The sequence below is a fragment of the Choristoneura fumiferana genome, chromosome 11 (assembly GCF_025370935.1).
Source record: "Choristoneura fumiferana chromosome 11, NRCan_CFum_1, whole genome shotgun sequence".
NCBI lineage: Eukaryota > Metazoa > Arthropoda > Insecta > Lepidoptera > Tortricidae > Choristoneura > Choristoneura fumiferana.
In genome coordinates, this window is record NC_133482.1 from 10,373,855 (window position 1) to 10,387,305 (window position 13,451).

The window sequence follows — 13,451 nt, forward strand, 5'->3', positions numbered from 1 at the left end:
CTGCCACAGACGACAAAATAAAATTCTGAAAATCGGCTAATAGTGTCAAATAACCTATTGATAGAATACCTACACGCAGACCTAAAGTATTGTTCGGCAAATATTGCCAAAGAATCTCTACATTAAAACCTGGTTTTAGACAATCAAATCACATATTTCACGCTACATTCTCTACCCTAAGGCACTAGTCCTACGGCCGGCGAGTAGCGAGTACAGAGTGTTTTTAGTATGAAAAATGTATCGCTTTTGTCGCCAAGTGACAAATTTTTCAAACTAAAGATCACTCACTTCTCGCTACTCGCCGGCTGGCGGTGGACTAATGCCTAAAGCCGAATCTAATCTACATACCAATTTCAGAGCAAAACATACGACTCTGTGACGGACAAGTTCATGGATTTCTCGTTCGAGAAGACGAACAGCGCTTACATGCTGTTCTATGAGCTGAGTCCGCCGCGTGCGCAGCGGGGCTCGGACGCCGGCGCGCAGGGGGAGGCTCAGGTATGGATTTAGTTAGAGTACAAGTGTGTTTTTTGTTGTGTAAACACTTACTAGGTGTATTCTTTTTTTGTGTTTTCATCAATAATGATCTAGTGCAGGGTTTCTCAAACTTATGGCTCCACGTACCCCTGTTAAAGTTTCTAGACGATAGCGAACCCCTACCTCCCCCCCAAAGAAAGTAATAAAATTGACTGTTGGAGAAACTAAGGTTATTTTTATTTCAATCATGAACAAATATAGGTAAGAATCATCTTGCCAACGAAAATACAAACTGAAACAAACAACAACAAATAGCAAACAAATAAGTAACAATTTGGAGTTGAAATAAAAAACCTACCGTTGAATAGCGAACCCGTAGGGGTTCGCGTACCCCACTTTGAGTAGGTAACCCTGATCTAGTGGAATTTTATCCTATTGAATCACAATTTCTTCGGTTACTTTTTAAGCACACTTGCTGCCAGGGTATGTTTTTTTATACGTTTTGTGTTTGGGCGTACATAATTGGGATGCATCAAAAAATAAAAAAAACCTATAGTTTTTATTTTATTTTTGGAAAGAATTGAATATTTTAAGATACCTTTTTCATTGATTTTGCATTTTCAAATGTCATTCATTATATGCATTTGATAATTGAATACAAATAGATATTATATTGTGTGTTGGGAGCGCAACTAGTTCGCATACTTTTCGCTACACATTTTTTTGTCCCAATGATCACAAAACTTTGGGTTAGGTTAGGTTTGTTTTATAACAATTCTGAACAATTATTGGATTCAGTAAAAAAAGTGTTATGCCAATCGATCATTCTGACAAACATTACATTTGGACTTTCAATAAGTATGCCGTGAAGCAGCAGTGTTTGCACTGTTGTTTCGGCGTGGAGAGTAAGACAGCCGGTGAAATTACTGGCACGAGAGGTATCCCATCTTAGGCCTCTAGGTTGGCAACGCGTCTGCAATACCCCTAGTGTTGCAGATGTTTATGGGCGATGGTGATCTCTTACCATCGGGAGACCCACTTGCTCGTTTGCCATCCAGTCGAATAAAAAAAAAAGTATGCGAGCCGATATGAACCCTGTGTTATGTGGCGGGCTTTATCGAGTGTTGTGCGCAGTCGTCCCGCGCGGGCGAGTCGCCGTCGGCGGCGCTGGAGCGGCGCAGCGCGCACGCGCCGCCCGCGCTGCCGCCCGACCTGCTGCACTGGATCTGGCAGGACAACATGCATTTCCTGCACGACAAGAACATCTTCCAGCACGCCTATTTCACGTGAGTACTCGTATAAATACAGAAATATACAACTTTTAAATGTTCTGATTGATACTTCGGTTATGGACTATGGCTATTTTAAAAAATTAGTAATATTTAAAAGCACGGTTATTGAACGTTACTAGATTTTAGAATTCATGTCATCAATTTTCATGTTTCCAATGACAGAAAAATAATATAAAAATACCATAAGCAAACATATGATATTATGTTCCATAGTTTGGAACATATTGGCAGCCCATGACAAATTAAAAACAATTCCAAAGTCAAAGTCAAAGTCAAAATATCTTTATTCAATTTAGGCTATAACAAGCACTTATGAATGTCAAAAAAATCTACCACCGGTTCGGAAAAACCTCTGCTGAGAAGAATCCGGCAAGAAACTCAACTCCGTTAACTGATTAAGTGATATTAAAAAAAAGATATCATAACATAGCACAAAATAGCAAAGCATGGCACAAAAAACACCAGAGGTTGGAAATTTTGCCACATAAAAGAAAAGTATTCTCAAAACCGAAGATAGAAAAATGTACTCTAAGGAAACTATTTATTCTGTTTAACGTATTTTAACACACATTCCATGTTTCTATGAATGAATTTTGTTGCAGTTTCATGGGTCAAATGTGCAGTTCAGTGCCGCAGTCGTTGCTGACTTTGAGGCCAGAAGTGACGGAAGTGGCTGCCAGGCTGTCCACGTCATTCTTCATTGAAACCTTCATTCATGCTAAAGAAAAGGTACTACAACTATTTATTATGTTTATTCAATGAACTCAGTTTGTTAACCTTCTTTTGCTAAACATGTGTGAATAAAAAATTAAAAAAACTGGTAACGGACTTTAAATAATGTCAAATGAAGAACTTTTATACTGTTATACTGCGCGTGGTTACAATTATCTTACTTCTTGATTATCTTTTAAACACTAAAGTTAGGCCACTAGTCACTAGTGTTTTGGAGAAAATAACATTATTTGACCTCATATTCAATGAAATAAATCCGGATAACTCACGTCTTAAATCGAGTTTAGCTTGACATGTTTCGGGATAAGCTTCGATGTTCTTCTAAGAATTCTTGATTGATTATTTATTCACCATTTTGTCAAGGCGCAGTACAAGTAACGCTTGTATTAGTTTGTATATATTTGTGTTTATGTAACATTGTTTTGTAAACAAATCGTCTTTACATTTACTTACTAGCCAACTATGGTGTCGTGGGTGGAGCTGGTCACGAAGCAGTTTAACGCGTCGGCAGCCGCGTCCGAGTGGTTTCTCGGACACATGGCTGATGACACCTGGTGGCCTATGCAGGTAACATGTCCACAACAAATATAAACATTAATAACAATATATCCGTTGTCATTATAACAAAATAATAAATAAAATACATAAATAAACAAAGAAGTTCTATAGATTTTTTCAATAACTCCATTATTGACTCGGCGCAGCGTCTACAACAATGCCGCACTAATGCGATCGATTTTGTGTGTTCTGCCAATTTTCGTCATTTTAGGACCGTACGTCACTTTTTTACTCATGTATTTTACTCTGTTATTTCCGGTTTCAATTTTCAATTAGTACCGATCAAACTTTTTAAATTCATAAGTCATAATGACATTAAATTAAACATTAGTTTATGTATGTAACTGTCGCCACTAAGTAACATTAACTAGATTATTGTCTTTTTCAGGTGTTAATAAAATGCCCGAATCAGATGGTTCGCCAAATGTTCCAAAGGCTATGTATGCACGTCATACAAAGGCTGAGGTAAGTACTGAAATAATTTCAACCATCAACAAGTTGCGGGCTTAGGCCGCGTATCCTCTAGAGCTGCACGACGTAGCTAAGCGATGCCACCAAAAAATCTACTATCGACGCTATTAGAAAATAATTGTATGTAGTAGATTGCCACCGCTTAGCTACCTCATGTAGCTCGGGTGGATATTTATCCTAAAAATTTAGCGTTGATGTTGATGTTGTTTTGTTTCAGATCTAGTCATTGTGCCTTATACCTGCAAGGTATAGAGGAGGGGGAAGATACAAGCAAGATTGGTGAAGCGAGTTGTGTTACTAGGTTTATAAGAATGTTACTTTCACTGGTGAGTTACAGAAAAAAGTACATACATGATTAGGATCCTACTGTACCTTGGGTTTTGTGCTGGTGTAAAGCCGGAATCGCAGCTACTTTCCTAGACAAGGACGGGGCGTAGTTTGAACGTGCTTTGTAGTAGCTCCAGCATAAAGCGTCCTGGATATTTAATATATTGAAAATTTATGCTGCGGGTTCAATTTCAGTGCCGCTAATACAGTTTTGTATGACAAAGCACTTGGAGCAATAACTTAAAAGCTGTGTCTATTGTCGTAAATCACATTATTTTCAGAAGTGTTTACATGATGTATTTCTTACTTGTTTTATAATATTTTAGCGAAAATACTCAAACACTTACTGTATGCAAAAGCGTCACCCTAGAGAATACACATCACCCCATTTGCTTTTGTCCAAATTTTCCAAAATACCAGATGTCAAAGAAAGAATGAAGGAAAGATATCTGATCTGCGTGTGCAATATGCGAGAAGATGGAAACATAATTATAGTTTAAATTAAATTAACTTAATCTTTTGGTAAACTAAAGCGCAAAACACACACCGGACGGCAGCGGGTCGAGAGCGGGTCGGGTCGGGAGTGCGGCGGGCCTATACAAGGTGTTAATTAAATAACTGAAAACCAGAAAGTAGTTTGCTCAGAATCGAGAGTAGAATCGATTACACTATGTTGAAATTAGGTTGTTTTGTGTTTTTAAATTCATTTTTTATTGTGCCCAGTCTAAAAGTTACGAGTGCAACAGGTGCCAAGTAAATATTTTAGCTAGGTGGCATACTAGTTCGATAGATACTAATACTGGCCGTTTTGCTGTCAATGTGTGATTTTCTTCTAAAAACGTCAAAACGCAACTGACAAATACTAATCATGAGCGTAGAGTTAGAAATGAAGTAGAATTACTGACTTAGCAAAACACACGAATATATTTTACAATAATGAAGGTATTCAAAAATAAAAGCAATCGACTTACTTAAAACGAAAAAATATCTTAAAATATTGTGTCTGAGGTTTTTAAACATGAAACTACCGTGAGACTCGCTCATATTAAATATAATGACCGGATAATGGCGGGTCTAACCACCCAACCAGGTGAACAGAGTGGTTTGTCGGTTGGTAATACATCGTAGTTGTGTGCCGGTGTCAGTTTCGTCGGGTAGTCGCGCGAGCAGAGCGGCGGCGCGCAGTGCGCGTGTTGCAGCAGCCGCTGAGTCGCGTTGCACCGGAGACGAAGGGCTACGGATTAGCCCAAAACATGTCGAGCTAAACTCGATTTAAGACGTGAGTTATCCGGGTCATTATATTTAATATGTCTGATGTTTTTAGTTATTGAATTAACACCTTGTATACATAGCTGTATTCATATACAGCTATGTATACAAGGTGTTCATACAATATCACATTCACGCCCGCCGTCGGTGTGATGTTGTTCATATACAGCCTCGTAAATAGGCCCGCCGCACTCCCAACCCGACCCGCTCCCGACCTGCTGCCGTCCCATTGCTTCGTCACATTTGATTAATCGCGGTCATGTATTTTTTATCTTCTCTCGCATTGTAGTTGTATTTCCATGTTAGAACGCACGTCACCGTCGATACAAGGCTTGTTTTCGTTTAGTAAATACCCCGGATCACATAGTTTTAACGCGTTTTTGTTTGTCCGTCCGATATCACTGTATTATATCAGTTGCCGTATGCGAAACGTGAGCCCGCGGTTCGACACATGCTTGCGACTTAGTTGCGCGTTGCTTTCATAAATCGGGGTAATTATGTGTGAGGGTGTAGATAGAGTTTGACATAAAACCGTTCTTTCTGGTAAGGTAAAGTTTTAAACTATTCTTGTACAGTTGTCATCAAATAATTTGGAGCGGCTGACGTGGTCAAAAATATCGGAACATGCACTCTGTTCTCAATGCATTAGAGTTCATTTTCCGATTTTTTTTGTCAGCTTGGCCGCTCATGGCGATATCTCATGGCGACTGTACTGAAAACGGATAAAATTAACCTGAAATTATGCAGAGAAAATTGTAGCTGTGTTCTTGAATTTACATCTACAATTTGACAGTTACGAAAAAAGTGGCACCTTCGTAAGGTAATTATTAAATGGGCTCAAAAGTTAGTACGCGGTAGCATAAAATAATTCGGTACAGCAGCTTGACTTCAAGCAAAATCAGAGCGTAAGTTATAATATGATGTGACATGAAACGTGATAGTGTCGAGCCGCGTCCGTGTCGCTATTATCTTAAGGCATCGAAGTCAGCATGCGCGACAATGTGTTCAAATAACTACCATTTCATTTTCATACGTTTTTTATTTTGTTATAACGTCAGTGGCAGAATCGCAAGCTACCGTGGTTACAAAACGAGAACATGCCTGTGCTGAAACTGAACATTAATTGGAACACGCGACGTGTTTGCCATGACGTTGCCATTGTAAGTGTATTGCATAGTCAATTTAGCCAGAACGGAAAAATCACTTGAGTGTGACTTGTTTCAAAAATTATTTATCACTATTGTATGAATACAGTGACAATTGGCAATAAAGCAAACCTAGGTTAAGTTTTTACTACCTAAAAATTTACATAAAATGCTCCTGATGAACAAATCTGTGAACGTATATTATGTATATCTTTAGTCATTCAGTGTGCTTTTAAATTTTTGGATTTTAACGGCCTTGGTTTCTTACCCGATTTTCGGATATAAACCCATTATCATTGCCATTTCATTTGACATTTATAAAGAAACTGAAACGAAATCTTTAGAGACTTTGGCCCTATACCACGAAGTTCAAAACTCGAACTTCGTATGTTGCCGTCCCGCTGACGCTTATGTCATTTAATACGCGAGTGAAAGGGACGGTGCGATACGAACTTCGATTTGCGAGCTTCGTAGTAGCCCCTCTGTGACCGTCAAAACTTCTATTTAAATCTTATTCATCCAATCAAGAAGACAACAGTCACACATGCTTTAGATAAATCAAAGCGGGAGTAACATCATGTATTTAACTTAAATGTACATGAACACTAAATTGCTACGTTCAACTTACAGGCTGATTTATCACTAAGCGGCTAGCTTTCATTATTAGATGTATACAGAAACTGACCAGAAAATTCGATCGATTATGGAAGATTTATCACGGTGTTTAATTAACGCAATGATTTAGATGGAGAACGGAGCGCGGTCGCACCTGCGACATCTTACGGAATACTTTAGCCTGCTGTACGAGTTCAGCAAAATGGGCGAAGAGGAGGGCAAGTTCATGCTACGGATCAACGCAATCGCCAGCATGGTCGCCTTTTACTTGGGACAGAATACTACTACGGTGAGTGATGGTTTGGTCATAGTAAAAAAGAACAAGTAGGTCCACTCCGACCCTTTAGGAGCCTTAACTGCCTACTCCGGCTCGGTCGCTTAGGGTTGTCGACGTCTATACTAGATTAATTAGCTACCGGCAAATAATTTTAGTACGAAAGTTAACTTGAAATTGTCTAATGTCTGTGTCTAGAGAAACTAGACAAATTCTATGCCGTTATATTATTATTATTATACTAAATTTAAAAATATTATATGTGTCCTTGCCCGAAACTTTTACACTGCACTTATATACCACTAATTTACTACTATACCTAATACAAAAAATATGTAAGTATGAGTACGCGAACGTAAAAGGTGATCATCTCGCGAAGCGATCGCAAGACGAACGAGCTAAAATCGAAACGTACGGCACCGACGGCAGCGCAGCCTTGACTAAAGAAAACTTAATCCTCCTTAAATTGTCAGTGTGTGCGTGCGGCGGGTGTGCGCGTACCGGCGCCAACCGGCGCGCACACATTTAAGCCGCGCGATGTACTTTTGTTCGTAGTGAGCCTACTTGTTCTCTTTTACTATGGTTTGATGATAAAAATAATGTCAAAAAATCGTGGATACAGAGGGCATATAGCAGCTGGATCCTTAAATGGCATTGGCAGTTTATTGTAATGATTATTGTGAAATGGTTCTCCCCTGCTTTCCGAGGCTGTATAATAGTGGTCAGATTGCATAGCGCGTTAGTTGCTGAACTAATCTTAATACCTTTGCAATGCGTCAATTTATGTGTCTAAAGAATGTGCTCAAAATGTTCAAATTTTAGGCTCATCGATACTGAGTCAGTCCGGAGTCCGGACAATCATACTTATTTACAGTACAATCAGAATGTTAATGTAGCTCGGGACTCGTCAGCTTTTCTGCGTTACCTGAACATGCAAAATAAAAAGAATTAGAGAACTTATCTTTTGTTTCTAGTTCCGGACGACATTAGCAAACTACTATAAACATACAAGTATTGGACTCCATAAAATAAGTTTGTTGCATTTCAATACCAGGTGGAATCGCCCTCGGAGGAGGCGGGCGGCAGTGGCAGCGGCAGCGGCAGCGGCAACACCGAAGGCGCCGGCGACAAGCTGCGGCCCGGCGCTCTAGACAAGATGGTGGCTCTGGTCGCCGGACTGGTGGAGCGGTCGCGGGACGCCTCCGGGCACCTCGCCCTGCCAGATAACGATGCAAAGGCGCTGCTGCACGCCAAGGTACGAATACAACTAGCGATGATGTAGTAAATAAGCTGTGGTGGCATATTGTTTTGACGTATGACCTTTCAAGCAGAGGATCGTGGGTTCACACTGAAAGTGGCCCATGGGGAATGACTGAAAAATTTAAAAACGTCTGAAGCTTTTTATATCGATAGGAATAACCTTTTGTAATTAACAGAAAAAATAGCTGATTTTTAAGTAGCATCAATGAATTTTAAAACGAAATAGTTTTCTTTACCGCCAAATACGGTATTTGACTATTTTGTATATGTTTTATAAATGACAACTACACAATGCCTGTTATCGAATAGAAAAACAATTTTTAAGTTACCTTTACAAATAACAAAGTTATACAGGTTTGAAATTCAAGATTAGACAGAGAAAGACATACTGGCATGTGACGTCACACGCCAGTACCGCCATACTTGCTGCACAGAGAAAAGCGTTTGAGAAAGAGACAGGTATATAGATTTTTCAAAAAATCACTATAAATCCAACTTTCAACCGATTTAAATTTTCTCTTCGCTAAACACTATCTGTATATCTATATTTTCATAATAATATTAAAATATGGCAAAATCATAAGTTGTCACATACCGTATTACGACAGTCCGGTCGGTTACGGGTTGTTCCATAGTCCAGAATAAAAAGCATTAAAAAATAATTTATGTGTCTTTGACTCGATCGTTTTGACAGGTCAGGTGACACTCTCTACCGGTCCGAATAATACTGACATGGAAATACCGACCCTGTTTTTCATCTACACACCCATCGAAGCTCATGGCAGTTTCTAAAATTTTCATCCATTCCCCATTGCTATACTACAATTGATTTTTCCAACTTCAGATCCTAATTTTTTTTTGATGATACTTTTCACAGATACTGGTGCTAGTATCGTGAGTTTCATTTGACAAATTCGACATTTGTGTCACGTTTGTTATTGGTTAAATAACTATCGCAAGCAACACTATAATGTCAAATCGACCTCCCGCTACTAACGCCATCTATTGATATTTCGCCAGTCAAGATACCCTCGTTGTTGTCGGCAGCGCTAGCTACTACGTAATATTAATGGTTGTCGACAGGGCTTCCCGTTCATCTACCAGCAGACGCGCGACTGTCTGAACTTGCAGCAGACGCGCGCGCTCGTGTTCGCGCTGTGCCGCTGGAACGAAGCGCTCGCGCACAAGATCGTGGCCATGCTGTTTCAAGCCATCGCTAAGCACGCTGAGGTATTTATGAGAATTCAACGTGTTTTTTTGGAAGGCGTCGCATTAATTAATGATGGTCAAACAAGACCCACTTGTTTTAATCTACAAGGTGGGCCCTGTAACAGGAGAAAAAAATTATACCACAGCTTCCACTCTTCAGCTTGAGCTAATTTTGTTCTACAACTTTTGAAAATAACTTGTATTATGATTTTTATTGTAATTTAAAGTTTAATTGGACCAGCAATGTATTGTGAAATCCGTCATTTTGTTACGTGACAGGCGATGTCATTTAGGCTATTGGATGCCGTACATTGAAAATACCATTTAATTTGTTTGGAATAAACATAATGATAAAATTACTTAATTTTGAATGTTGCAGAACTAAAGTAGTTCCATTTGAGTAGCAAAACCTGTGTTTTGATTTTGTGCTCCTGTTACAGGGCCCACCCGGTATACATCAGAGTCCCCTCCGTAGTATTTGTTTACTTTTTTTGTATCCATAATAGTTTTTCTTTTTGTAAAAAAATATCTTTAATCAAAACACGAAACTTATTTTTCCCCATGTTCGAAACTCGATACACTCAATAAATCTACAATTTTATTAATTCTGGTAAAAATGACGAGTGAAGTATCATGTAGCCTTCACAGAATGACGGATTAATGATAATTGTGCAATAATATTCATCAATCCATTTTGAATGACAGACAACCAGAATGATAGGCTGAACTGACGCCAGAATGAGCGTGCAACCGATGTCTATGATTTGTAGCAACGTTTTTGTTTTAGAGCTGCGGGTCGTTCTTCAAGCTTCTGACGCTGTTGGTGGAGGGCAGCGGCGGCGGCGCGGGCGCCAGCGGCGGGCTGCCGTGCTTCACGCAGCTGGTGCTGGCGCGGCTGTGGGACTGCGCCGACGTGTGCCCGCACGCCGCGCTCGAGTGGCTCGCGCTGCAGGTAGGTCCAGTGACGCAGGTGGAGGGGGGGGGACCTGCTGCGAGCTGCTGGCTGTTGGTGGAGGGCAACGGAGGCGTACTATTATAGCAACACAAAAACCCTGACCAGTTATTGTCAAATGCGTGCGGTATTAAAAATTTATAAAACAAACCAGGTATCCTGCCTTTTCGCAAAATTATTTTTCCCACACGTTTCATTTCCCAATTCTAATTTTTCTCTGAAACAAAAAAAAACGCAGTGTATTTTCTTATGGCTTTATAGAGAACCGTATATACTATATAGTTTTCTATTTAATACTTTATCCTGTATGTGTCGTGTCCAGGTGCCGCGCAACAAGGCGGCGCACGCGTGGGCGCTGCGCACGGCGGACCGCTGGGTGGAGGCGCAGCTGCTGGCGCCGGCGCCGCGCGCGTGCGGGCCGCCGCCGCGCTGCTGCTGGTCGCGCTCGTGCCCTCGCAGCACTTCCGGCAGGGATACGCGCGCGCGCGCCCGCCGCCCCCCGCGCACCCCGCCAAGCTGCCGGACACGGCGCACCACACGCTGCACCAGGTACTGACCGGCACTCTGCTGCCGGCGCCGCTCCCTCGCAGCACTTCCGGCAGGGCTACGCGCGCGCGCGCCCGCCGCCCCCCGCGCACCCCGCCAAGCTGCCGGACACGGCGCACCACACGCTGCACCAGGTACTGACCGGCTCTCTGCTGACGACGCCGCTCCCTCGCACCACTTCCGGCAGGGCTACGCGCGCGCGCGCCCGCCGCCCCCCGCGCACCCCGCCAAGCTGCCGGACACGGCGCACCACACGCTGCACCAGGTACTGACCGGCACTCTGCTGCCGGCGCCGCTCCCTCGCAGCACTTCCGGCAGGGCTACGCGCGCGCGCGCCCGCCGCCCCCCGCGCACCCCGCCAAGCTGCCGGACACGGCGCACCACACGCTGCACCAGGTACTGACCGGCTCTCTGCTGACGACGCCGCTCCCTCGCACCACTTCCGGCAGGGCTACGCGCGCGCGCGCCCGCCGCCCCCCGCGCACCCCGCCAAGCTGCCGGACACGGCGCACCACACGCTGCACCAGGTACTGACCGGCACTCTGCTGCCGGCGCCGCTCCCTCGCACCACTTCCGGCAGGGCTACGCGCGCGCGCACCCGCCGCCCCCCGCTCACCCCGCCAAGCTGCCGGACACGGCCGGACATGTCACTATGATTTTTTCTGTGAAAAATTCCACAATGGCGCGTGATTCAGTTTTTTCGATAATACAATATCGATTTATCGACGCTAATGATCAGATAGCACAAGAATCGCCACCAGCAAAGACTAGAACTGCATTTTAGAGCTTTATACAACACGCTTAAAGTCAAAGCACGGTAACGACAACTCCGCAACGTATGTATTCATGCAAAACACAGCTATTTTTGATACACAGCGATGTCTGAAACAATTATTTCTAAAAGATTCATAGCTTTTAAAACTGCAATGCCTTCCACGTGTAACCAATAGTACAATTCTGTATCTGCAGGTGTACACGATGCTGCTGGGCAAGTTAAAAGCGGCGCGCAAGTACACGGACATCGCCGTGCACGGCACTATGAAGCTGACGGCCTACTTCGGCGTCATGTCTTACTGCGTCGTCAGTCGCGTCGAGAAACTTATGGTCGGTACAACACCCACCACATTACTTTTAGATCGATTCATTACATTAGTTTTATACAAGAGAGAAGCAAAACAATTCGAGTTTTCCCAATTTGTACATAATTGCATACATTTGAGGGCCAAATTTTTTGCTGCTCAGTATATTATTTGGTCTAAAAAAAACTCCAACATGAAGTCTTAGGAGCTGTTTCGCCATCCATTGATTAGTGTTAACTGGCGGTTAGGTGTGATGCCGTCTCTATTTAATTTTGTTTCGAATAGACGGAGACGGCATCACATTTAACCGTCTGTTAACACTAATCAATGGATGGTGATACAGCCCCTTAATCTGAAATATACCAGTAGTTAATAGAGCGCTAAAATAGATGCCACTCAGCAAATGCCTTTACTGAATTTCTAGTCATGGCGCTGGTATTCAGGGCAACCAAGACAACAGAGAATTATTAAGCTAAACTAAACCTAATAATATATTGGGGGTAAGGATCGCAGGTTTTCATCACATCCCAGCCTATATGCGTTCCACTGCTGAGCAGAGGCCTCCTCTCAGATAAAGAGGGCTGGGACCGTGGTTACCACGCGGGCCGAGTGCGGATTGGTAAGTTACTTGGCTTGTCGTACATGTTGTTTACTTCTGTGCAGTTCGGGCAGTACTTCAACGACCTATGGGACTTGTACCACCCGGCGATATCCGAGCCTTCTGTGGCGGTGCACCCCAACAAGCAAGCTTTGCTGACGTTCTGGCACGCCGTGTGCGTCGACTGCGCGGAGAACGTGCAGCTGGCAGTCGCCAACCCGCGGCTCACCAAACACATCGCGTTCAACTATATACTGTGAGTTGACTACTGGCTGTATAACTATGTATTGTCAAGGGCATAAAAATATATGCACGTTACCAAGAAATCAAATAGTAGATTGTACAACAAGAGCATAAAACGAGCCATTTTACCCAAGACGTTCATATATTGTTCACTTACTATGTACATTTTATTTTTCATGCGTTAGTATATAATTATACCTTTTTAGTTTTATTGATTTATTTTGATTGATTTTTAGTTTTATATAAATTAAAAATGTATTCAAAAATATATAGAAACTTTTTTGTTTGTGGCTGTTGACACCTGATTACCTTGGTCTTAGACGAAGATTTTATTTTATGCACTAGAGCATAAAAAGTCATTTTATGTCGCCTAGACCCAGCATAAACACAAACTTTACGAGCAT

General features: G+C 42.2%; 1 protein-coding gene across 1 annotated transcript in view; it reads left to right on the forward strand.

Annotated features, from left to right (window-relative positions):
• puf (ubiquitinyl hydrolase 1 puf) overlaps nt 1-13,451 on the forward strand; it is a 61,359-nt gene that overhangs the window by 33,853 nt on the left and 14,055 nt on the right. Inside the window, 14 exon segments of the mRNA XM_074094506.1 lie at nt 358-498; nt 1,612-1,763; nt 2,372-2,498; nt 2,958-3,068; nt 3,448-3,524; nt 3,748-3,856; nt 7,017-7,175; nt 8,215-8,415; nt 9,504-9,650; nt 10,417-10,581; nt 10,904-10,973; nt 10,976-11,130; nt 12,097-12,231; nt 12,870-13,060. Coding sequence (XP_073950607.1) covers nt 358-498; nt 1,612-1,763; nt 2,372-2,498; nt 2,958-3,068; nt 3,448-3,524; nt 3,748-3,856; nt 7,017-7,175; nt 8,215-8,415; nt 9,504-9,650; nt 10,417-10,581; nt 10,904-10,973; nt 10,976-11,130; nt 12,097-12,231; nt 12,870-13,060 — 1,940 coding nt within the window.